The sequence below is a fragment of the Heteronotia binoei genome, chromosome 5 (genome assembly GCF_032191835.1).
Source record: "Heteronotia binoei isolate CCM8104 ecotype False Entrance Well chromosome 5, APGP_CSIRO_Hbin_v1, whole genome shotgun sequence".
Classification (NCBI taxonomy): Eukaryota; Metazoa; Chordata; class Lepidosauria; order Squamata; family Gekkonidae; genus Heteronotia; species Heteronotia binoei.
The window spans coordinates 35,599,910-35,624,050 of NC_083227.1; the positions used below are offsets into that span (position 1 = coordinate 35,599,910).

The window sequence follows — 24,141 nt, forward strand, 5'->3', positions numbered from 1 at the left end:
AAGGAGGAGGAGGGCGAACCCTCAGAAAGATTCAGGAGCTGTGCTCCTGTGAGCTCTTGCTGAATCCGAGGCACGTCCATGCCCCAAAATGTTTAGAATTGGCCAAAACAATAATGAGCACAGAGCAAAAAACCTCCACTGCACTCATTCTTGAATTCATGGAATGGAACAAGAGAGGTACAATTTGTATTTACATGCATGCAGTCATGTATTTATATCCTACTTTGCTTCCCAATTGGGACTCAAACCAGTTTAGAATTTTGTCCTCGCCTCTTTCATCTTCTCTCAACAGGCCAGGGTGAGAGCCTTGTGATGGAAGCAAGGTAACACAGCGAACTTCCATGGTAGAAGAAGGGATTCGAACCTGGGTCTCCCAGGGTCCTAGTCTGCAGTGCCTATCCTATCCGTTACATCCTGCGTGCACACAAAACTCTGGGAGAGCACTGGCATCTCTGCATGGGGGAGTGATGCTGCTGGATTGTGGTCACATTTCCTGTCTACAATGTAGTGAACAATCTACAGGCAAGCAGCATTTCATGATTTGGTCCCTTCCATTCGAAAGCCCATGAGGGAATAAACATTTAGGAGATTATATATCCACAGAGTGCAACAGTGTGAGATCTGGGGCACGAGAATCCTGTTCAATTTGGATCGGGACCATAGGATGAGAGAAGAGACTTCAGCCTCAGCCCTCACTGTTTCTCAGGGTATTGCAGTCCCCATCAAACCAAATAATACCCTCAAGATTGTTTGGGGTAGGAGGGAGGCCAAAACCCCTTCTCTCCTCCACTCCAGAGTCTCCATTCAAACTGAGCCACTGTGGCAGTTGGGAAACTACTTCTCAGCAGCTGTCATCTGACTAAGGACAACAAAAGCCAAGCTGGAGGAACCCAGACACAATTCATTTTTAATAAAACCACATCTAACTTGGTCTCAAAGCTCCAGTACCTTGAATAACTGGGTACACGGCAAACTCCTACCACCTTCTTCCATGCCAGATGGCACCTGGGATATTCCTTCTTCTGTATAAGTATTGTTAAGGTTGCCTATCTATCATTGACCCCTGAACCTAAGTCTTTAACAGCAGTTTGTTTGCAGGTAATTGGCATGTAATAATGCTTATCTTCATAACCTAAAAAATCTTCACCTAATAATCTAGCTGCTGTTAAAAGCATAAGGGCAAGCCAGGTCTGGTTCTTTTGAGGTCAGGTGATAACCATAACTGTTAAGGGGGCAGGATCTCTGCTACAGAAAATATGGCCACTCTATTCCATTGGAATTTTAAAGCAATATCTATTTACTTGAAAGAAAAATGAATCTTTTCCCCTACATTTCCCTTTTCCAGAACAAGAGAGAGTCATCTTAAATTTGTCTTAAAGTCAGCGGTGGAATTCTAGCAGGCACTCCTTTGCATATTAGACCACACACCTCTGATGTAGCCAATCTCCCAAGAGCTTACAAGGCTCTTTTTTGTAAGCTCTTGGAAGACTGGCTATGTCAGGGGTGTGTGGCCTAATATGCAAAGGAGCTCCTGCTAGAATTCCACCCCTGCTTACAGTGGCCAACTCCAGGTGGTGGCTGGAGATGTTCTGTGATTGCAACTGATCTCCAGGTGACATAGATCAGTTCTCCTGGAGAAAGTGGTCACTTTGGAAGATGGGCTCTACAGCATTCTACTCCCACTGAAGTCCCTCCCCTCCCCAAACCCCACCCTCTTTAGACTCCACCCCTAAACTGGAGCTGGCAAACCTAATTCACATACAAATGAAAGCTGTGTGTGTATGTGCTAAGTCACTTTCAGCTTATGGCAATCCTGTGAATTAATAACCTCAAAATGTTATGTACAATAATCAAAAATCTTTTGCATGTAACCCTTTTTTTTTTTAGAAGATCATCTTACATTTAGGGTCATTTTCCTTTCAGGTAAATATTAGTTGCTGCAGTGCCACCTGGAAAATTCAAATGAGTCCTCCAAATAGAAAATAAGGCAGATAGTTTAGTTTTTAAAAAAAAAAAACAAGACTCCAGGGGGAATTTAAAGATTAACAACATTTATTCCAGCATGAGCTTCCATGAGTCAGAGCTCACTTCCTCAGGCACAATGAAGAGACAATCGTATCTTTCCTGTTTCTCATGAAAATTACAGAAATAGGGAAGGGGAGGGCAGTTGGGGGCAAAGAGAGAGACCTAGTGTCATAAAGCAAAACGGATTCTCCCTGAAAGGGACTGGAGCAGGTTAGGTTGTTACACATAACAATGGATGAGAGAAGTCAGAGTTTCTAGACTCTCCCTCATGAGGTAAAGATAAAAGTGTAATGAAAGTGGGGGAAATAACACCTAACCAAAGAAGAAATTATCTGTTTAGTTTCATGCCAGAAGTATTACTTTCTGTCTGAGAGTATTAGTCAATGGTATGCAGAGGTTTAGGAAAAGTTTGGCAGGATGGGAACTCTTCGCTGGGAAAAAAACTGTTTGAAAAAGATCATGAAATTCCATTACTGCGGGATCTGGTCCAGGATGAACGGAGTCAGTGGGAAGTGACATTTTCCCCTCGCTGTGCCATCTCAGATCGAGTCCGGACATTCTCATACAGCTGAGGTCTGTGTTTTGGCTTGGAAGCATCTGGAATATACAACAGCAGCTGCATGAGTAAGGCTGCCTTTCCCGGTGTGAACACCACAGACTATGAAATCAAAATTCTCTGCCAGCTCGACAAAACTCTGCACTAGAGTTGCCTACAGCCCTCAAGAAAAATGTGCTGTCCTTTTAACATTGGGCCTTTGAAGCTTCAGTGGTAAGGAGGCGAATAACATCACTTGGTATGTCAGTCCCGTTAGGGTTGCCAGATATCCCCGGGTCACCAGTAGGGAGGTGAGGGGGTAGAGGTGAAAAAAAGAGCATGATTTTACACACCACCTTTCTATAACTCAAGGAATCTCACTGGCTTACAATCGTGTCCCCTTTCTCTCCCCACAACAGTCACCTTGTGTGGTAGGTGGGGCTGAGAGGAGATTGGATAAACATATGGAGCAGAGGTCCATCAGTGGCTATTAGCCACAGCGTATTGTTGGGATTCTCTGTCTGGGACAAGTGATGCTCTGTATTCTCGGTGCTTGGGAAGGGCCAACAGTGGGAGGGCTTCTAGTATCCTGGCCCCACTGATGGACCTCCTGATGGCACCTGGGTTTTTTGGCCACTGTGTGTGACACAGTGTTGGACAGGATGGGCCACTGGCCTGATCCAACATGGCTTCTCTTATGTTCTTACGAGGGAGTTCTGAGAGAACTGTGACTAGGGGAGGGACGGTGGCTCAGTGGCAGAGCATTTGCTTGGTAAGCAGGAGGTCCCAGGTTCAGTCCCTGGCATCTCCAACTAAAAATGATCCAGGCAAATAGGCATAAAAAACCTCGGCTCGAGACCTGGAGAGCTGCTGCCAATCTGAGTAGACAATACTGACTTTGATGGACCAAAGGTCTGATTCAGTATAACGCAGCTTCATATGTTCATATGACTGGCCCAAGGTCACCCAGCAGGCCTCATGTAGAGAAGTAGGGAATCAAACCTGGTTCTCCAGATTAGAGTCCAACACTCTTAAGCCCTACACCAAACAGACTCTTTCCACCTGGAGGCTGGCATCCCTACATACCAATAAGCCTTTTCTAAAGAGAAAGAATCCTGACCTGGAGTGCCTGATCTTGTTAGATCTTGGAAGCTAAACAGGGTCAGCCCTGGTTACTATTTGGGAGGGAGACCATCAAGGAAGTCCAGGGTTGCTGCACAGAGGCAGGCAATGGCAAACCACCTCTGAATGTCTCTTGCCTTGAAACCCTACAGGGCCACCATAAGTCAGCTGTGACTTGATGGCACTTTCCATCACCAAAGGGACAGCACATTTTTCTCCAGGCCTGGAGAAATCTGCCATCTCTGGTTTGGAACATATCCAGAGATTTTGGGGTTGGAGCCTGAAGAAGGTAAGGACTGGAACCTCAGTGGGGTGCACTGCCATAGAGTCCACCCTCCAAAGTATCCATTTTCTCCAGACAAATTGATCTCTATAGTCTGGAGATGAGCTGTAATTCCAGGGAATCCCCCAGCCCCATCTGACCCTGAGTTTTGTCCTCATCTGCTTTAAAAGTGGCCAGATCCTTCTCCCAGAGAGGTCAATCAGAACTAGGAATGGACATGAACACGGGAAATGGAGGTTTGTCCTGGTTTATGAGGTCAAACAAACCATGAACCAGGATAAACCTTCCCCAGTTTGCAAACTGCTTCGGGTTCGTGGGGTTAGTAAAAACCATTTAAAGGGAATGTTCCTTTTAACTGTGTTTTCACAGCTGCTGCCACACTGGGGTGGAGTTCAAGTGGAAAATTCAGCTGGAAGTGGTATATCCACTGCTTGAACTGTACTCCCATGTGACACCCACTAGCAAAACCCATTTAAAAGGGAATGTTCCATTTAAATGGGTTTTCAAAGTGGGTGTGTAGGAGTGGCGTTCAAGTGGTGAACTCACCAGGAAGTGGTAAATCCACGGCTTGAATTCCACTTCTGTGTGGTGCCTGCTAGCAAAACCCATTTAAAGGGAATGTTCCCTTTAACTGTTTTTGGTAAACCACATTGCTTGGAAAGGGCATTTCTTCTAGGGAGGGGGAGCAAAAGGCGTGGCTGAACTGGCTCGCATCCAGGGGTTGAATTCTAGCAGGAGCTCCTTTGCATATAAGGCCACACACCCCTGATGTAGCCAGTCCTCCAAAAGCTTACAAAAAAGAGCCTTGTAAGCTCTTGGAGGATTGGCTACATCAGGGGTGTGTGGCCTTATATGCAAAGGAGCTCCTGCTAGAATTTCACCCCGCTCACATCTATTAGATGTGAACCATTTCAGCAATCACTTTTGCTTCCCCAGGGGGCTGAACATTTCAGCAATGCCTTTTGCTTCCTCCCATGGAAGCCACAGGGAGGTGGGGGCTCTTACAAGTGAACTCAGAAAGCATTTAAATGCCTTCTAGCTTCTTCACATCTGCCCACGAACCCTTTTGTGAACTGAACAAACTGCTGCAAAACAAACATGGTGGTTGGTGGGCAGTTCGCAAACAATGCTATTACACAATTCGTTGCTCGCGATCCAATGAACTAGCCCAGTTCCTCATGAAATTCAGTTTGTGCCTATCCCGAATCAGAACTCCCTGTCATTGCACCATGATCTGTAAACCACCATGTACAGCTTTCTTCCTAAGGAACTGAGGAGTCCCAGACCCCATTAGAGCACATCCCACCCACATCAGTATCAAATGCAGGTGCATAAACCAATGAATCCTGGAGGACCTACCTCTGCCACCCTTTTTAAGATATTCATGTTTTTTCCTGCTGGGAAAGAAAGTCAAAAGTCAATTTAAAATACAAGCAAACCATTGGCTCTGCTGCCCTCTGCTGGCCAAGAAAGCAATGCCCACATGCTACTGTCAGCTCCTCAGAAAATAAGAGTATGAAAATGTGACAAATAAATGTACAAGCATCAAGGTCCAAAATGTGAAGATGATGCTAGATGGCATGAGGTCCTGCTAGCTGCATTGCTCAACTGAAGCCAGGATTTCAAGAAAAAAAAATTAGGATGTATTGTATTACAAGTATCATAAGTTACTAGTGTTGCCAGCCTCCAGGTAGGCAGAGAAATCCAAAGCGCAAGGCTTTCCGTGAAAACCAGCCTCAGTACAACCGACAAACTCACCAAACAATTCAACAATTACAAAAGCATATATTAGTTCATGACAGACCATACAATTAGTCCTTAGCAAAATAGGGAACGTGTTCACCAAGAATCAATCCAGTCTTTATAGCAATCAATGCTCAGTTCATTCCAAGGAATCCTGGTGAAACAGTTGTGAAATTGATCAGTGTCTCTCAATCCAAAAGGTTGAAAAGAACAAGGTCGTACTGGAACCCTTGTTTTGCACAGGCTTCTTTGAGCTTTTTACAACATTTTCATACCCTGGGCAAAACAACGCCATTCCATTATAGGGCGGGATATAAATCGAATAAAATAAATAAATAAATAAATACAACATTGAAAGGCACTTGAAGCGCCTGGAGTTCCCTCAGCATTCCGCAGATTACAGAGATACATTCCCTTGGAGGAAATGGCTGTTTTGGAGGGCAGACTTTAGGAAATCACATTCCCTCTGAGCTCCTTGACTTCTGAATAGTCTGCCCTTCCCCAGGTTTCACCCTCAAAATCTCCAGGAATTTCCTAAACCAGAGTTGGCAACCCTGTGTGAATTCAGTGGTCTGTCTAGCTCAGCATTATCTCTACGTTAATAAACAACAGTTCTGCACATTCTCAGAGTTAGGACAGGCAGCAATAGCCAATCATTCTTCCCCCACAGTAGGAACTTGGCTTCCTGATTTTCCTGGTTTATATGCATCTTTTAAATTGGATACACTTTCAGTCTTATATCTCCTCCATTCCTGGTACACCTGTACTTTAGGCAAACCTCATGCACTTTCATATTTTTAAAAAGAAAGTAAATATAATTTGTTTATAAATCCAGTTTTCTCCTTAATCCCCCATCCTAAACCCACAAAGACTTTTGTGAATCTATGTTGGCGGCATTACAGATTCTAGCCAATAGGCACCTTCTGCTCTACCACCCTGAAAAAAGGGATACCTATTGTCACTCTAAGTGAGATCAATGGTCATTCAAGCTCAGTATTATGTCCTTGCATTGCCAACAGCTCCTAAAGGTGCTACACTGATATCTTCTTCACCCCACCCCATGCCATTCATAAGATTAATAAGTACTGAGCCTCCTCTAGCCCCCATTCATAGGAAACTGGACTTACCAATGGCTCCTTCTCCACAATGCCACCCCCAAAGCAAGGATGATTACTAACTGCAGTGTGACGCATGCCACCAGTGGGATCCAGGTGCCCCCATGCCCTCCATTTTCCAGGCACCGAGTTGTGTTAGGGCACGCTAATACACAATCTTTGGCTGCTCCTGTGAATCAAGGGAAAGACACCAGAGGAGAACAAATCCTTGAAATGCAGGTCTCTGCCTCTCCCCAGCAGATGCAACTATAGCTGTCGACTAGGGCAAATTAGGATGACAAAATCGCAAGACAGGAGCCTCGTGGTGCAGAATGGTAAGCTGCAGTACTGCAGTCCAAGCCCTGCTCACAACCTGAGTTCAATCCCAGCAAAAGCTGGGTTCAGGTAGCTGGCTCAAGGTTGACTCAGCCTTCCACCCTTCCAAGGTCGGTAAAATGAGTATCCAGCTTGCTGGGAGCAAAGTGTAGATGACTGGGGAAGGCAGTGGCAAACCACCCCATAAAAAGTCTGCCAAGAAAATGCCATGATGTGATGTCACCCCATGGGTCGGCAACGACTTGCACAAGGCACTACCTTTTAAGTTGCAAGAGCCCTCTGTTCTTTTCTGGGTCTGTTCTCTCTAAGTTTGCCTTAGGCATTTTATTTATTATTTATTTATGTCCTTAGGCTGCATCATGGGTCAGAGGATCCGCACAATGGCTTGGAGACCCTAGCGCTGCCACCGCCACAATGTCACGTTACTCTGACACCACCTATTCCTTCTTCTTCTGGCTTTCCCTTAGCTCAAAAGAACCTAGTGAGGGAAGAGAGGGACACAGCTCTAGGGAGGTAGCGCATGCAGATGTTATCAGTCAGACACAACAGCATGTAAAGTTACTGTTCCGGGGTCCAGCATTCAGCACTCGTGCTACTGAAGAACGTATGCTAAAATGCTGCCAGATTTCTAAATATTTTTTACAAAAGCTTCTGTTATCTGGCCCAGAGAGTTGGGGGGAGGGAAGAGACAGGCTGGTTTGCTTTTTCCCAATTGTTTTGTCCTGACCTGGATGGCCAAGCCCTATATGGCCAGGGACCTGCATACCTTAGGGACTGCCTTTCCCCGCATGTACCCCAGAGAGCACTTCAGTCGGGGCCGCAGAATCTGCTCTCGATCCCCAGCATCAAAGAGGCCAGGCTCAAGGTGACCAGAGCCAGGGCCTTTTCTGCTGCGACTCCTGCCTGGTGGAATGAGCTGCCGGAGGAGGTTAGGGCCCTGTGAGAGCTCACACAGTTTCGCAGGGCCTGTAAAACGGCACTCTTCCACCAGGCATTTTCGAATCAAAATCTATAACAACAAGACAGCAGAACAAATCCACTAGCCCACCTCAAACATCAGTGTGACTGGGGACCTCCTTTCACAGGACATCCAGCAGAAGTAATTGAATAAAAAAAAATTTTAATATCAACATGGTTGGCAGTATCCGCCATCTTTAACACACCATTATATTTTAATATGAGATCAATAGCACCTATTACTATTTTATGTAACTGTTTTGTTTTATTATGATGCACTTACGTTTCATCTTGTTTCAATGCTGGCATGACCTCCATAGGGTTGCCAAGTCCAATTCAAGAAATATCTGGGGACTTTGGGGGTGGAGCCAGGAGACATTGGGGACGGAGCCAGTAACAAGGGTGTGACAAGCACAATTGAACTCCAAGGGAGTTCTGGCCATCACATTTCAAGGGACTGAACACCTTTTAAATGCCTTTCTTCCATAGGAAATAATGAAGGATAGGGGCACCTTCTTTTGGGGCTCATAGAATTGGACCCCCTGGTCCAATCTTTTTGAAACTTGGGAGGTATTTTGGGGATAGGCACTAGATGCTATACTGAAAATTTGGTGCCTCTATCTCAAAAAACAGCTCCCCCAGAGCCCCGATACCCACGGATACCCCATCATTCCCTATGGGAATCGTTCATGGAGGTGCATGGCTCTGGGGGCAGGGCTTTCCCCTAGGGGTCCCAACCCTCCCGCCCTGGCGGGGGACCCCAGGATTTCCCCCCTCTTCCCCCGCTCCCCCCAAAAATGGCAGCGGGGGGAGAGGGGGGAAATGGCAAGCCGCCCCGTCCCGGAGCATGCGAGGCCGCGCCGCTGCCGCCCCCTTCCCGCCCAGTGAGGCCGTAGGCAGCGGGCCCGCCGGCGCCCAGCAGCAGGAGGAGGCGGCGGCGGCGGAGGAGCTGTCGGCCGAGGGCCTCGCTGGCTGGTGGTACATTCCGAATTATGATTACAAAAAGTGGCGGCGGCGATTGGTCCGGGGAGGCGGAGGGATGCGAAGCCGGGTGGCCAATGGGAGGCGTGCCAAGGGCGGCTCAAAGGACTGCAGCGGGGCCAGGGCGCGATGCTTTTAAAGGGGCCGCGCGTAACGGTGAAGGGCAGTTCAGGTGCCTGGAGGAGAAATCCCGGGGAGAAAGCGGGAGAGAGACTGGGAGAAGCCCAGCCAGAGCCAGCCGCGCACGCCCTGCAAACGTCACCGACTGCTGCATGGGAAGAGAGAGCAACCTTGACCTACAGCCAGCCTAGAGCTGACATGGAAACGCAGCGCCGCTCTCCATGCCCGCGCCCGCCCTGCTTCACCCAGGGCGGGAACCTGCGGCGCTTGTCACAGCCTTGATCTTGGCTCCACCCCTAACATCTCCTGGCTCCACCCCCAAAGTCTCCTGGCTCCACCCCCAAAGTTCCCAGGTATTTCTTCAATTGGACTTGGCAACCCTACTTTCCCCGCCGGCCAGCTGGCTGGGGGAGGGGGGAAGCCTGTTAAACCGGGCAATCCCCCTCTGGGACCTGGGGATTGGGACGCCTAGGCCTCCAAGTGTAAGCCACCCTGAGCCTGCTTCGGCAGGAAGGGCGGGATACAAATCAAATAAATAAATATAGCTAAACAGGATTGGCCCTGGCAGGGCTGGATCTACGGGGGAGAAAAGGGGGCACTTGCCCCAGGCGCCACCAAAGGAGGAAGTGCCAAATTGGGTAGGGAGTCCATTCTATTCTATGGGCCCATAAGACAGAATGGGCCCATAAGGGGCATCATTTTTAAATTCCCCCCACCCCTCAAAAACATGTAGATTCGGTCCTGGGTGCAGGGTTGCTGCAAAGGGGCAGGCAATGGTTCATCTCCAGCCTTGAAAACTCCACCAGGGCTCTCCATAAGTCAGATACAACTTGTCAGCAATGTTCCCTCTACGCTGAGCTGGTGTGAGCTAGTTTTTTAGCCTCCAGCTCACACATTTTTGTCTTAGCTTTGGAAGGATGGCCCCAGAGTAAACTAATTTATGCAGAAGCCAAATCACTAGCTCACAACTTCAATGCCTGTAGCTCATAAAGTAGAATTTTTGCTCACAAGACTCCACAACTTAGAGGGAACATTGCTTGTCAGCACCTTCCGCCAATCGGCTGTCGACCTCAAGAGTGCAGCAATTCCACTCACTCGATGAATCCCTCGGTCACTACAGTTTTCTTCCTGACAACCATCAGAGGCTTTAAAATAAAACAAGGGATAAGTGGGGCTTGAAACAACACTAGACAGGGGAAATGAGGCGGGGACAAGAGGGTTACTCTTCAAACATGCCGCAGAATTCATTTGTTATAAAATAAATCTATGTTGACTCATAGTATAAACCCGGGCTTTTTTCTGGAAAAAGAGGTGCCAGAACTCTCAAGAGAGAAATGAAGGAGAAACACATGGGTGTTCCTCATGAACCTTTAAACGTTTTTTTTTTGAGAATTTTATTTCCACAAAGAGGTTCCAGAATTCCATTCCACCACGTTCCCCCAGAAACAAAGCCCTACCAAATACCTTGCCACCCCCAACCTGGAAGAAAGGACAGCAAAGCCCTACAAAAATCCAGCCTCCCGGATATTACCAGTCAAATTGAAGGTGATCCCCAAGTGGTCAGCAAAAGAACACTTCACTTTCCTTTTCTTGGTCCTTGGTCCTTCCCAGTCTCCAGCTGTCTCCTTTCTCACACAAATGTGGAGTTGTGAGGTCCTTTTTCCTTTGAAAATGCTGGTTCCTCCCTTCTCTTCATCCTGAAGCTCCTTTTTGCCTTCCCACCATTTGACCACAGAGTGCTGTATGTTTTCGACTGAGACGGAACAACTCAGGATGTAGCACACACTATCCGCTCTCCTGCTCTCCACTGTCTGCTTTGTTCCTGGAGAAGAGAGAAATATCCCTGCTGTACCACTGCCATCATGAATTCAAGAAGCAACCAAGACCTAGGAATGTATTTTTGGGCCTCTCGTGGGAACAGGTTGTCGTCAGTGGTTCAGGACCAGCTTGTAGAGTGGAAAGGGGATGTATTATAGCAGAACTGGTCTGGCCAATTAACTGGTTAAAGAGGCCTCTCTTGGGTCACTGATCTTCTGCCCAGATATTGGCTGAGACTCCTCATGTGGATTATGGAGTCCTACTTACTGGGTGAAAGCTGTTGGGTCTGGTTTAGGATGGCTGGACTGATCAGGCAGCCATCCTTAACTTCACTTAGCAGAGTGCTCCTTCTGAGCTTCAGCGCAGCAGTGTGGCCTAGTCTAATGGTTACCACACTGTCTCACAAACTGCACAGAGAGCCTTTGCTTTAAGTTAAGAAACCAATACTAGTGGATTTATTTAAAAGAAAGTATAACATATAGTGAAGAGAAAGAATGTCTAAACTATTCTAGCTAACTGGATGGCTTTGGATTGTAATATGCCATCTGTTTAGTTCAGTTCAGGAGAAGAGACACCTTACAGTTCCTCCTGATGCATGCAGGAAAAGAGGAAAAGGAGGAATGGGAACAGGAAGAAGGAAGTTCCCTGAGTTAAATTCTATTGGCTAGAGAGTGTGAATGGTAGCAGAGTAGACAGGAAAAGACTGATATGAACCTAGCTAGCTTGCTTGCTCTATGTTCTTTGGAGTCTTGGAGACTGAGCAAGAGACATCGTCAGTCTGTTCTTCTAACAAAAGCTCTTCCAGAGCTGCCGTTTTTGAAAGTACCTACTGCTAGTACAGTTGCACAGAGAACAAATCCTCCATTCAAGCTTCTCTTTACACACACACACTGAGAGGATTAGTAAAATGGTGAGAATATGGAACTCAGCACTGGAGAGGATTACCATGCAGCTGTGAAGCATGGCTTCTTCCTCATTACAATACACCTCCTAGTCTCTGTTTGCTTCTTCCTCATTACAATGCACGTCCTAGTCTCTGTTTGCATTACCTGGCCCCATCTTTCTTGGTCTGCCCTTTTACTTTGGTCTTGACACCATTGAGGCCATACCTTTGTCATGCCCTTGATGGCACAGACTCACAGCTCAATGCATCTATGGTTTCATCATTGAGTTTCAAGCAATTCCCAGAGCTACCCTTTGTCCTTTCCAGGTATTACCCAGAAATCATAGAGCAACATAGGAAACATTACCAACATCACACACACACACACAATATGTTGCTGCTCCCAGCCCTCCCATCAGTTACCAGACTCGGGCTGGCAACCCAACGACAGGAAGCAAACCAAGGTCCATAACAACTGGAGCAAAAAGACAAAAAAAAAAGTGATGCCATGGCTTAGAGGTAGAGTATCTGCTTGGCATGAAGAAGGTCCCAGGTTCAATCCCCACCATCTTCAGTTTAAAAGGACCTGGCAGTAGTTGATGTGAAAGACCTCTCTCTGCCTGGGACCCTGGAAAGCCACTGCCAGTCTGAAGAGAACAATACTCACCTTGATGGAACACAGGTCTGATTCAGTATAAGGCAGATTCATGTGTGTTCAATGGTGCAATGGGAAGAAAGTTATATTCTAACGTGTTAGTAACCTCTATGCTTTTTGCATTGAGATTCCTCAGGGGCTGGCCTCATTTTGGGCAGGAGCTCACAGAAGCAGACCTCTGGAACCTCTAAATTTTATTGTGCTTTCTCTCCCCCCCCCCCCCACAACACTTGCTTCTGGGCTCCATTGTTTAAACCCCCTGTGAGAATTTTGCAGAACTCTAAGATTTGACAAACTTTCCAATATTTTTCCCCACATAAGATGGGGAAACAACCAAAGCATATTAAAGCAGACAGATGGAAATCTTCCTCATGCCACTGTGGCCACATAGGAGAAAGTAATTTTAAAAGTTTGACGAGAGTAAGGTTTTATTATGACCATTATAATTCAAGAAGCATTTTAAGGAAGATTCTGAGCTGATACAATTTAGTATACTTTCTGGTGATGTCAGGGGTGTGTGGCAAATGCAAATGAGTGGTGCTAATGAACTCCGGCACCTCTTTTTCTACAAAATGACCCCTGCTCAGGGGGATCTCCTGAGGAAGCTTTTTCTGTGTCTCAACCCTATGGCAAGCAAAGCTTCTCACATGTAGAACAAACGTATAGGGGCAGCTCAGGGGGCTCAGGAAGAGCGGGGCATGGGAAGAAGTTGGAAGCTGACTGCTGAAGTGAGAAAGAGGAACTGCCCAGAGGAGGAAGAAAGGTGGAAATATCTTTTTGCCTGCTGAATGAGATTTGGGCCCAGTTTCAGTTCCTTCTGCGTCTCAGGTATTTCGACTACATGCAGCAAAGGCACAACTTGATGGGCAAAACTCAAACAGCATCTCACCAATGGCTCTTTGCCTGAGACACTAAGTGGGTCAGGTTAGCAGGTCCACGATTAGCCTTGGGTGTGGCATATTGCAATTTTTTTCCCCACCGTCTGCTTATTTAAAGTGCATTTTGGTATTTTGTAAGCTGCTTTAGGTCCCCATTGGGGAGCAAAGAGGGAGCAAAATGCTTGAACTTGGAGAGGAGACAAAAAGGCAGGCTAGATTCAATTTTTGTAGTGGTCATAAGCTTTTGTGTGCATGCACACTTCTCACTTCACTGCCTCGAATCAACATGGCTACTCACCTGATTCTAGGTTTGTTTACTGTATTTCTTATCCTGGCCTCTTTCAAAAAGTACTGAGGACAGCATGTAACACTGAACGCAGTATACCAAACAACAAAACAATAGCAGTAGAAACAGCATTAAACAACGACAAAGTCTGGCCCCATTTTAAAGGATCATCAAAGCAGTCATGAGAACGTTACAGACTTGGATGGAAGCTAAAGGTTTCCATGTCTCGAATTCAAAGGACAGGGGAGGAGAGGAGCTTCTGTCCTTGAAGTTTCATTGGTGTGAAAAAGAAACGAAGCCAGACATCTGCGGTTTCCAAGTTACAAACTAGAGATTTACGTACTCTGATGAGGTCTGCTACCAAATTAGGGAAATCTTGAAATTAGGAAAATCTTATGCTCAACTGGCTCTCCTACTCCACCTGCTGGCACATATGTTCAATTACAGCTAGTAGGACAAGGACTGAAGCAAAAGAGGGGTAATGGAGTGGGGGCTACTGTTGCCTAAACTAAACTCCCACAGCATTGTCGCATTCAGAGAAAAAGTTCCACTTGCAAGTTAACAACAGTACCTCAATGTAGTTTCCTGGTATTGGTTATACCAGTGCTCTCTGGAAGCCATGCCAGATATGAGAAAATTCAGGTGGCATTTTGGGTTTCTGCAGCAACTCAAAGGGCACCCAATGATCAATGGCCTAAGGTGGCCAGGCCTCCCACTATAGCAGGAGATCTCTTGTCCCTGTGCTCCACCAGGAGAAAAATGTGGCAAAAAGAGATGTTGCTGTGATGCCACAATGTCACATGTATGTGGTTTTTTCCCCATAGAGATTTGAAAGATACTTCAGAGTATGGCAGCAATGCCATGACTTGAAAAACTTGAAATAAAATTCTTTTTCACCGAAGGGAATTCACTGCCAGAAGACGTTGTTTGAGCCACCAGCTTGAAGGGTCAGAATGATAGCGGCGGGGTGACATGATAGAGGTTTACAAGATTATGCTTGGGATGGAGAAAGCAGAGAAAGAAGTACTTTTCTCCCTTTCTCACAATACAAGAACTCGTGAGTGTTCAATGAAATTGCTGAGCAGTTGGGTTAGAACAGATAAAAGGAAGTACTTCTTCACTCAAAGGGTGATTAACATGTGGAATTCACTGCCACAGGAGATGGTGGCAGCTACAAGTATAGCCAGCTTCAAGAGGGGTTTTGATAAAAATATGGAGCAGAAGTCCATCAGTGGCTATTAGTCACAGCATATTATTGGAACTGTCTCGGGCAGTGATGCTCTATATTCTTGGTGCTTGGGGGAGGGCAAAGTGGAAGGGCTTCTAGCCCCACTTGTGAACCTCCTTTTTTTTTTTTGCCACTGTGTGACACAGAGTGTTGGACTGGATGGGTCATTGGCCTGTTCCAACATGGCTTCTCTTATGTTCTTATGTAGATACAGCAAACCTGATCACTTTACACAGGGGTCATTTCATAGAAAAAGAGGTGTCGGAGCTTATTAGCACACCTCATTTGCATAACTCATTTGCATAAACCACACACCCCTGACATCACCAGAAGGTGTACTAAATTATATCAGTTCAGCATCTACCTTAAAATGCTTCTTGAATTATAATTGTCCTAATAAAACCTTACTTCCATCATACTTTTTACATTAATTTCTCCTATGTGACCACAGTGGCATGATAAAGATTTCCATTTGTCTGCTTTATATGTTCTGGTTATTTCCCCATTTTTGGTGGGGGAAAATATTAGAAAGTCTGTCAAATCTTATAGTTCATCAAAATTCCCACAGGAGGGTTGAACAATGCAGCCCAGAAGCAAGTATTGGGGGGGGGGGAGTAGGGAGAGAGAAAGAAAGAAAGAAAGAAAGAAAGAAAGAAAGAAAGAAAGAAAGAAAGAAAGAAAGAAAGAAAGAAAGAAAGAAAGAAAGAAAGAAAGAAAGAAAGAAAGAAAGAAAGAAAGAAAGAAAGAAAGAAAGAAAGAAAGAAAGAACACAATACAATTTAAAGGTTCCGGAGCTCCCCTCCTTTGAGCTCCTGCCCAAAATGAGGCCTGACTTTACATGTGGATGGTCATGGCACAAGAATATAGAGGGGAAGGATTCTGCCTGGTAAATTATAGCGTTTGGGGCAAATACTAAGAGAGTCCAGCATGACAACTTCATTGTAGATCTATTTCAGATGTTCACTAACTCACCTGTGACAACCACCAGATCATAATAATTGTGTGCCTCGCACCAGTATCTACCCGTGTCACTGTCCATCACGTTGCTAAAGTGAAGGGAATAATTCGGAAGCATCTCAAGGCGAGCCCAGGCAGCCAGCTGACGCTCCACACTGTCACGCTGCACTTTGCGGAAGAGAAGGATCGCAGTGCCTTTCTGGTCAAAGTACCAGTTCATTTCTCTGCGTTGCTCAGCGCACTGTGGACAGGGACACGGCAGCTCCACGGAAGAGCCTTTCTCTGCATACACAGCTTTGGGCAAAAAAGGAGAGAGAGGTCTTCATGAATGTCAGGCCGGGAAAATACAAAGGGAGTTGCTCTTATACAAAGGGAGTTGCACTGGAGAGCCAGTGTGGTGTAGTGGTTAAGTGTGCGGACTCTTATCTGGGAGAACCGGGTTTGATTCCCCACTCCTCCACTTGCACCTGCTAGCATGGCCTTGGGTCAGCCATAGCTCTGGCAGAAGTTGTCCTTGAAAGGGCAGCTGCTGTGAGAGCCCTCTCCAGCCCCACCCACCTCACAGGGTGTCTGTTGTGGGGGAGGAAGGTAAAGGAGATTGTGAGCCGCTCTGAGACTCTTCAGAGTGGAGGGCGGGATATAAATCCAATATCTTCTTCTTATCTTCTTATGACGGGGCATGAGAAGCTAACTGATGAAAACAACTGCAACTATAGCTCAGTTGGTATTCTAACAGGGTGTAGAAGAGCATCAAAGAGCAAATCCTGGGCAAGATAACAAAATGGACTATGATATATCAACGGGTATTAAACAATGCCCAGATTTGGATAGCCCAAGCTAGCCTGATTTCATGAGATCTTGGAAGCTGGTTAGTATTCGGATGGGAGACCACCAAGCAAGTTCCAGGTTGCAATGCAGAGGCAACCAATAACAAAAAACCTCTAAACATATAATAATATATTATTATTATTATATAATTCTTGCCTTGAGATGTCCTAAGTCAGCTATGCAGGGCTTTTTTGTAGAAAAAGCCCAGCAGGAACTCATTTGCATATCAAGCTACACCCCCTGACACTAAGCCAGCCAGAACTGCGTTCTTGTGCATTCTTGTTCGAAAAAAGTCCTGCAGCTATGACCTAAAAGTAGGGTTTCCATTTCCTAGGTAGGGAGAAAATCCCCTGTTTTGGGAGGCATCTGCCCACCAGCAGCCAATTAGCTGGCAGGGGAAATCCCACCTTCAAAGAGTAATGTCACCATGTGATGTTACCTAAAAGCTTAACAAAATAAGTAACACAATGTTCTTTTTCAACAACTAAGCAGCACTATTTCAGCAAGAAACCAGCCCTAGTGTGCAGTCTCATCAGATAAAGCCCATTCATCCAGGAGAGTGAGAAAGGAAGAGCCTAGCTCAAAGAATGTGAAAATGAGATGGTGGGAACGCTGAAGCTAGGGTTGGTTGGCAACTGGTGAGAGACTGAGGGGGGTTTGGTACACCACTGCTGCAATAGCATCCCTTCCAACATGGCCCAGAAGTGGTGTCATCACATTGGGGTGATGCTGATGCATTTACCCAAAACTCTATGGTTGCACTGGAAGCGATGTCATGATGCTGGTCCCCCACTGGCCTGCTGAGCAGAGGCAGGACAGCTAGAGCTGCCCTCCAGAGGTCTCCCATTGGCAGCCTTAGCTGAAGCCACCAGGACTTTGTGCAGGCTACAAGGACTCTGTAGAGTTAGATTTAGTTAGAATATGCATGAAAGAAATCCAAATATTCTAAATCAAAGTCTACAGATACAGCGTTGATTCAGTTGCCACAGACAACTAGATTTCAAAGGCTCAAATAAATGAAAATGGCACTGAAGTACTGAGATCCTGGACCATAAAAATCACGACTGTTTTTGCATAACTTTTAACATTTTATTTCAGTGTTCTCTTATTGGGTGATCCAATCACATTGCATTTTCATTGGGTATATTATGCTGGTCTGTATTGCATCACTAATTCTGTAGTCTATGTTTAGTCTCAATAAGAAAGGCCAACAATACATTTAGTGAATGAAAATAAAACAGGCAACTGGTTCAAAGCCTAAGGGCATGGTTTAGGACTAGGGTTGCCAATATCCAGGCAGTGGCTGAAGATTGCTTGAGTTTACTACTGGTCTCCAAGTGACAGAGATAATTCATCTGGAGAAAATCACCACTTTGGAAGGTGGGATCTATAGCATTACACTCCATTGAAGTAACCCTGACCTTCCCAAACTTTGCCCTCCTCAAGCTCCACTCCCAAAATCTCCAGGTATTTCTCAAGTCAGAGCCAGCAGCCCTGCTTGGGAACACACTTGGAATTGGCCCTCAGCCTGATATTATCTGGTATTGCCAGAGTTACATATGCTGAAGGTCACAACAGTGTATTATTAAAAGCCACAAGCAACCCACTACATGGCTAGAGAAGCCACATTGTACGCAGATGATTGCATCTCACGCACACACACACACCTTTGAGATGCTGTGAAACAGGATGCTGGATTACTTTTAGCTGTTTACATGAGGTGACCTCAGGACCGCATCCACCATAACCGGAAGGACTAGTTCACACATTAACAATTGTCAGATGGAAGCTGTTTGAACATTTATGTGAGGGCTGTATTTATATTGTCATGTAACAAGGTGTTTGCGTGCAAAAGTTTATCGTGCAGCCTAGGGCAACTTTCTGCCTTCCACCGCAAATGGGTATTAACACAGGCTAGAATACAGGTTTTATATTTGCCTTACAGACAGATTTACCCAAAGCCTGCCTTAGGTCTCTGGATAGGTAGCATATAGGTTTGTCAGGTCTCTCATGGCAACTGACGGGGGAGGAGGGACTTAGTGGATGCAGGAGAGAGGTTCTGCCCACATGCAGCGACATGCCTACATCACTGCCCCCATGACCTGGAAGTGATGTCAACATGTCAGGACAACTCTGGTATTTGGGTAAAATCTCTATGGTAAATTTGGCTTCTACCATTCAGTTTTTGCTAAAATACCAGAGCGTTGCCCCAACTTCCATGATGTCATGATATCACTTCCTGCACATTGTCAGAGCCTCCATCTTTTTCGGAGTAAGTTCCCCCCCACCGGCCAGCTGACTGGTGACTGGGTGGTGGGGCCTGACAGTGGGAGACCCCTACCACCACCGGGGGACTGGCAATCCTACAGCATATACATTTATTTCTAAATAAATAAATCTGAAAAAATCCTAAAGCTGCAATCATTAACACAGGTATTCAACCCTGCCTTTACTGAATCAAAGACATAGAATTTGTAGAACAAGATTAGCAGGCTCAAGAAGGGTACGTAAGTAAGAATCCTGCTGGATCAGAGTAATGGTCCATCTAGTCCAGCATCCTGTCTCACACAGTGGCAAACCAGTTCCTCTGGATGGCCAAAAACAGGGAATAGAGACTGAGGCCTTCCCCTGATGCTGCCTCCTAGCTCTGTGATTCAGAGGATTAGTGCCTCTGAATGTGGAAGTTCCCCTCAGATACTTAGAGTTTTCCTGGCCTGCCACTTGCTCCAACAAACCCACCAAAGTGACTTTCCTCCGCAGCTGCATTTCCTTCCAGCTGCCTGCAAAAGTGAACATAACCCTTTTTACTGGCCATGTTCCTGTGCCTTTGATAGCAGACTGAAAAATTTAAAAAATGAAGCTTTTCTTGTCATAGATATATGAGCAAGTGAGGAAGCTCTGATGTAGGGTTGCCAATAGGCTTGCCAATCCCAAGGTCCCAGCTGGGGTTCTTCCACTTTTCCAGGCTCCTTCCCACCCTCAGTCAGCTGGCCGACGGGAGAAGCCCCGCCCCCAGAGGACCATGTGCCTTTGGAGGCTTCAGTCTTTGATTGAAAGGCTTCCTCTTGGGATGGTGTGTCTGTGTTACTTTGAAGAAGTTGGCAGCAACTCGTGAGTAGAGACGCCAATCCATCGCTTCAGAGTTGCCAGAAACAGTTGGGGGGGGGAGGGAAACGTCCGCTGAGCACTTCATTATTCCCTATGTAGAGATAGATTCTCATAGGGTATAATGGGGAATTGATCTGGAGGTTTCGGGGGCTCTGGGGGAGCTGTTTTTTTGAGGTAGAGGCACCAAATTTTCAGTATAGTATCTAGTGCCTCTCCCCAAAGTACCCCCAAGTTTCAAAACGATTGGACCAGGAGGTCCAATTCTATGAGCCCCAAAAGAAGGTGCCCCTATCCTTCATTATTTCCTATGGAAGGAAGACATTTATAAAGGTGTGCTGTCCCTTTAAATGTGATGGCCAGAACTCCCTTGGAGTTCAATTATGCTTGTCACACCCTTGTTCCTGGCTCTGCCCCAATGTCTCCTGGCTCCACCCCCAAAGTCCCCAGATATTTCTTGAATTGGACTTGGCAACCCTAGTTGCCAAGCTGGGAAACAAAATATCCTTTCCCTTTAAGAGAGGCTTAAGGGGATGTTATTTACCAGCTGATGTTATTTACCTTCAGCTCATCTGAACCCATTAAGCCTCTGTTAAAAGGACAGGATATTTTTGTTCTAGGCCTGCCCTGCTGGCAACCCTAGCTTTGACTCGCAAAAAAATTATGCTGAAATAAATTTTGTTGACATTAAAGATTTATGTGTAATCAACAGATTTGGGAGGACATTTCTGCATGCCAAGGGGTACAAGAGCTGAGCCAGTTAAAAAGTTGGCAGTCCTACCTAAAGCTAGCCCTTCACTTCTCACGGAGACTAAGACACCTTCCACCCCCTCCCTGCCCCATGTAACAGTGTGGCAGCCATACACAGGAGAGAAGGATGCTGTTAACAGCAACATGCCGAGGGTGGTTGCCAACTTATAAATGGGTCCCATTAATATCAGCTTGCTTGGCAGCAAACACCAAGGGATATAATTTCCTTCCATGCCACCAAAAGCTTCAACAGGCTATTTCTGCCTGTTAAAACCTCAATTAAAAACTCCTCCCATCCCCTCCACCAAATGGCTACCTTTGTAAAATTGAAACAGAAATTTCAGCAGGTAGAATGTTTCTCCAGTAATTAAAGAAACCAGTTTTTAAAGGTACAGGAATTTGTGCTTTGCTTATGAATAACAGACTTAGGGTGCCAGCCTCCAGGTGGGACCTGGGGATCCCTTGGAATCTCATCTCCAGATGACAGAGATCAGTTCCCCTGGAGAAAATGGATGCTTTAGAGTTGTGGACTCTGTGGTATTGTACTCCACTGTGGTCCCTGTCCTCCCCAAGCTCCATCCCCAGGTCTCCAGGAGCTCCCCAACCTGAAGCTGGCAACCCTGCCCTCCCACCCACCACCACTGCCAGAGGCCGGGGTGGAGGGTGGGGGAGGGATTTGGCAACTCTATATGGTGTTAAGGGAATATTTAGGGTTGCCAAGTTCCAAGCCAGAGAATGGTGCTGTACTTTGAAAGTTCCCCAATGCAGGTGTGACTTCTCTGTTTATCTCTTATTTTATTCTGTTCCTCCAGCTCTGCCTCCTGTACAGCATAGCTGGGACAATGGTAGTTTTAACAGGCAAAGAAGGACACTATAATGGAACCTCAGAAGGGAAAAGTGGGAAGGTACAATAGCTCCATTTCCTGCTGTAAAGAATGCTAAAGATATAAGGTCAGTCTGTGCCACTGTGGGGTATCTGGCCACTCTAGAAATATAAAGTCTCTCTAGGTTTGCCAACCTCCAGCTGAGACCTGGGAACCCCTAGGGATGCCAGTCCCCAGGTGGAACAGGGGATCCCCCGATTTCACGGGCTCTTGTTCTTTGCTGGCCAGCTGACCTGTGGGAGAAGCCCCACCCCCAAGTCCCACCCCCAAGAGCAACCACTGGTGGCCACCACTGTTCTCTCTAAGCTGAGTTAGCATGAGTCTAGCTCACAGATTTTCAGCCTCCAGCTCACACATTTTTGTCTTAGCTCAGGAAAAATGGCCTCAGAGCACAATAATTTATGCAACAGCTCACAACTTTAATGCCAGTAGCTCACAAAGTAGAATTTTTGCTCACAAGTCTCTGCAGCTTAGAGCAACCACTTGCTCTAAGCTGCAGAGACTTGTGAGCCACTGGTGGCCACCCTCTCCCTCCCCTCCCGGGAGATTAAAAGGGTTCACCTGCTAATCAACAGGAGCACATGGTGGCTTTTAAATGCTTTTGCAAACAGGGGCTGCATGTGCCTGAATTCCAAGTGGCGAATTCACTCCTTGGTGTTCAGGAGTGCAGGGCACCAGCTCACCTGCTTGCAAAAAAGCATTTAAATGGCTCTTGCAAGTTGATGGCGCCTTCCATGGGGCTACATCCCTAATGGGATGATGTCACTTCTTTGTGACATCATCACATTGGTGTGTCCCTGCCCCCCCTCCAGGAACAACCCCCAAAGTCCCTTACCGGCGACAGTGCAGGACCTGGCAACCCTAGCCTGGAGGTCTCCTGCAATTACAATTATCTCCAGACAGCAGAGGTTAGTTCCCCTGGAGAAAACGGCAGCTTTGGAGAGTGCACTGTATGACATTTCACCCAGCTGGGGTCATTCCCTCCCCCAAACTCCACCCTCCTCAGGCTCCACCCCAAAATCTCCAGGGATTTCCAAACCTGGAGTTGGCAACCCTTTGTCTCCCTCACCTTGTGCAATCATAAGTGCATCATTACAAATTAGGTATCATGGGCGAAACTCCATAATCTTCCCTTTATAGATTTGTATTTTATCCATCCCCCGCTCAATCAAGAACCCAAAAGGTATCGTTTAGTCCTTACTTTTTGCCACGCAAAGTTGCAACAACAGGGAAAGGATGGCCAGAGCGCAAATGGTAGTCATGAAGCTTCGAAGAACACCACACATTTTGGAGGCGAGAGAATTGTGCATGGTTTATTAGGCTATGTTCACGTTCATTTTTTAAAAGAAAGGGGGGGATTTCAATGAGTCAGGAAGGAAAGAATGCAGTAAGCAAGATCTATCTCCATCCGGCATGTCCCAACTTTGGCTTATCAGAAGGACATGCACTGGTCATGCATTGAGTCGAGAGAAACATATATTTTAGCCTATCAGCTAGAGCCAGCCCCAGTTGAATTGACGCAGCTGGAATATACAAACCCAAGTACACACAAAAAAGAATCACCTACAGGGGGCAGTGAATGACAAAGCTAGTCAGACAGACATAACAGCCACCTTAAAAAAAAATCTGCTAAATGTTCTTTCCTTGTTTGTCCCCAGAATGAAGTTTTCAGGCTTGCTTCTTCCTGCTGAAATGCCTTGACCTCTTTAAACTGGGTGGGCAGGCCTCATAGCACAGTTCTTTATGAGCAAAAACCGCACCTTGCCAACAAAAAACATCTTTACTCCCAAGTAAAAAAAGGGCAGCGCTTCTATCCGAACAGCTCATTCTAGAGACGACGCTGGCTTGCGAGATGCTGCTGGTCTTGTATCGCGTTTTATACAATCTGCCTGAAGGGACGGGGCGGAGAAAGGGCGGCACAAGCGCCGCGCTCTAGCAAACCAGAAGGGTTTTGTCCCCTTCGGCCGCCTGTACAAACCCCGGAAGTGTTGCTCCTCCCCGTTTCCCCACCTCCTGCCGGCGATGCCCGGCTTTAGTTCGGTCCCAAAATGGCGAAGCTGCTGAGCTGCATTTTGGGCCCGCGGCTCTATCGGGTTTATCGGGAGCGAGGATCGCGTCGTTCCAGGCCGGAGGCCATCGCGTCTTCCCAAGGCGCTCTTGAACCTTCTTGGGTAAGTCCGTCATTTTTGCCTCTCCTTCCCCATCGTAGAGTTGGTATCGTCTACATTTTCCTTTATCTTTATAGGGACTTGGGGTGGTTCCATTAGAGTAGGGGGGGGGGGATAGAGTCCTGCCGGACAGCGTGCAATTATCCTAGAAACTTGGATATTGATTGACTCTGTGGACTGATACCATTAAGATTAAAGGAGGGAAAGAAAGAAAGAAATCAGAAAATGCGAGCTCCTTCCTTTATCTAACGTAGAACACACCCACTCCGGACAATGCCATTGTTGGGTCTTTGAACCATTTCTCTCGGATACAGTGTAGTGGAGTTATTGATGCATTTGGAGAGACAAGCTGTGGAAGGTGGAGATATCTGACTTAAGGAAGGGAGCATTGAGATGGGGAAAGAAACATTTATTTCGGAACCAGCAACTGGGATGTTACAGCTCTTGGTTTCTTTTTCTGTTCTGCCCAGTTTCCTTTCTTTTTCTCTCCTCCCCTTCGCATAGC

General features: G+C 46.4%; 2 protein-coding genes across 2 annotated transcripts in view; one reads left to right on the forward strand and one right to left on the reverse strand.

Annotated features, from left to right (window-relative positions):
* Positions 1-2,031: 2,031 nt before the first annotated feature.
* Positions 2,032-23,330, reverse strand: LY6G6F (lymphocyte antigen 6 family member G6F). The gene is made up of 6 exons (XM_060239129.1): positions 22,670-23,330; positions 15,917-16,195; positions 10,728-11,018; positions 6,836-6,992; positions 5,325-5,362; positions 2,032-2,622 (listed from the first exon to the last, which is right to left on the reverse strand). Exons 1-6 carry the CDS (start codon positions 22,776-22,778, stop codon positions 2,528-2,530), a joined length of 969 nt encoding a protein of 322 aa, XP_060095112.1. The 5' UTR covers positions 22,779-23,330; the 3' UTR covers positions 2,032-2,527.
* ABHD16A (abhydrolase domain containing 16A, phospholipase) overlaps positions 23,115-24,141 on the forward strand; it is a 42,461-nt gene continuing 41,434 nt past the window's right edge. The window contains exon 1 of the mRNA XM_060239128.1: positions 23,115-23,639. Within this exon, the coding sequence (XP_060095111.1) occupies positions 23,517-23,639 (123 nt within the window). The 5' untranslated portion in view covers positions 23,115-23,516. The remainder of the gene's footprint in view (positions 23,640-24,141) is intronic.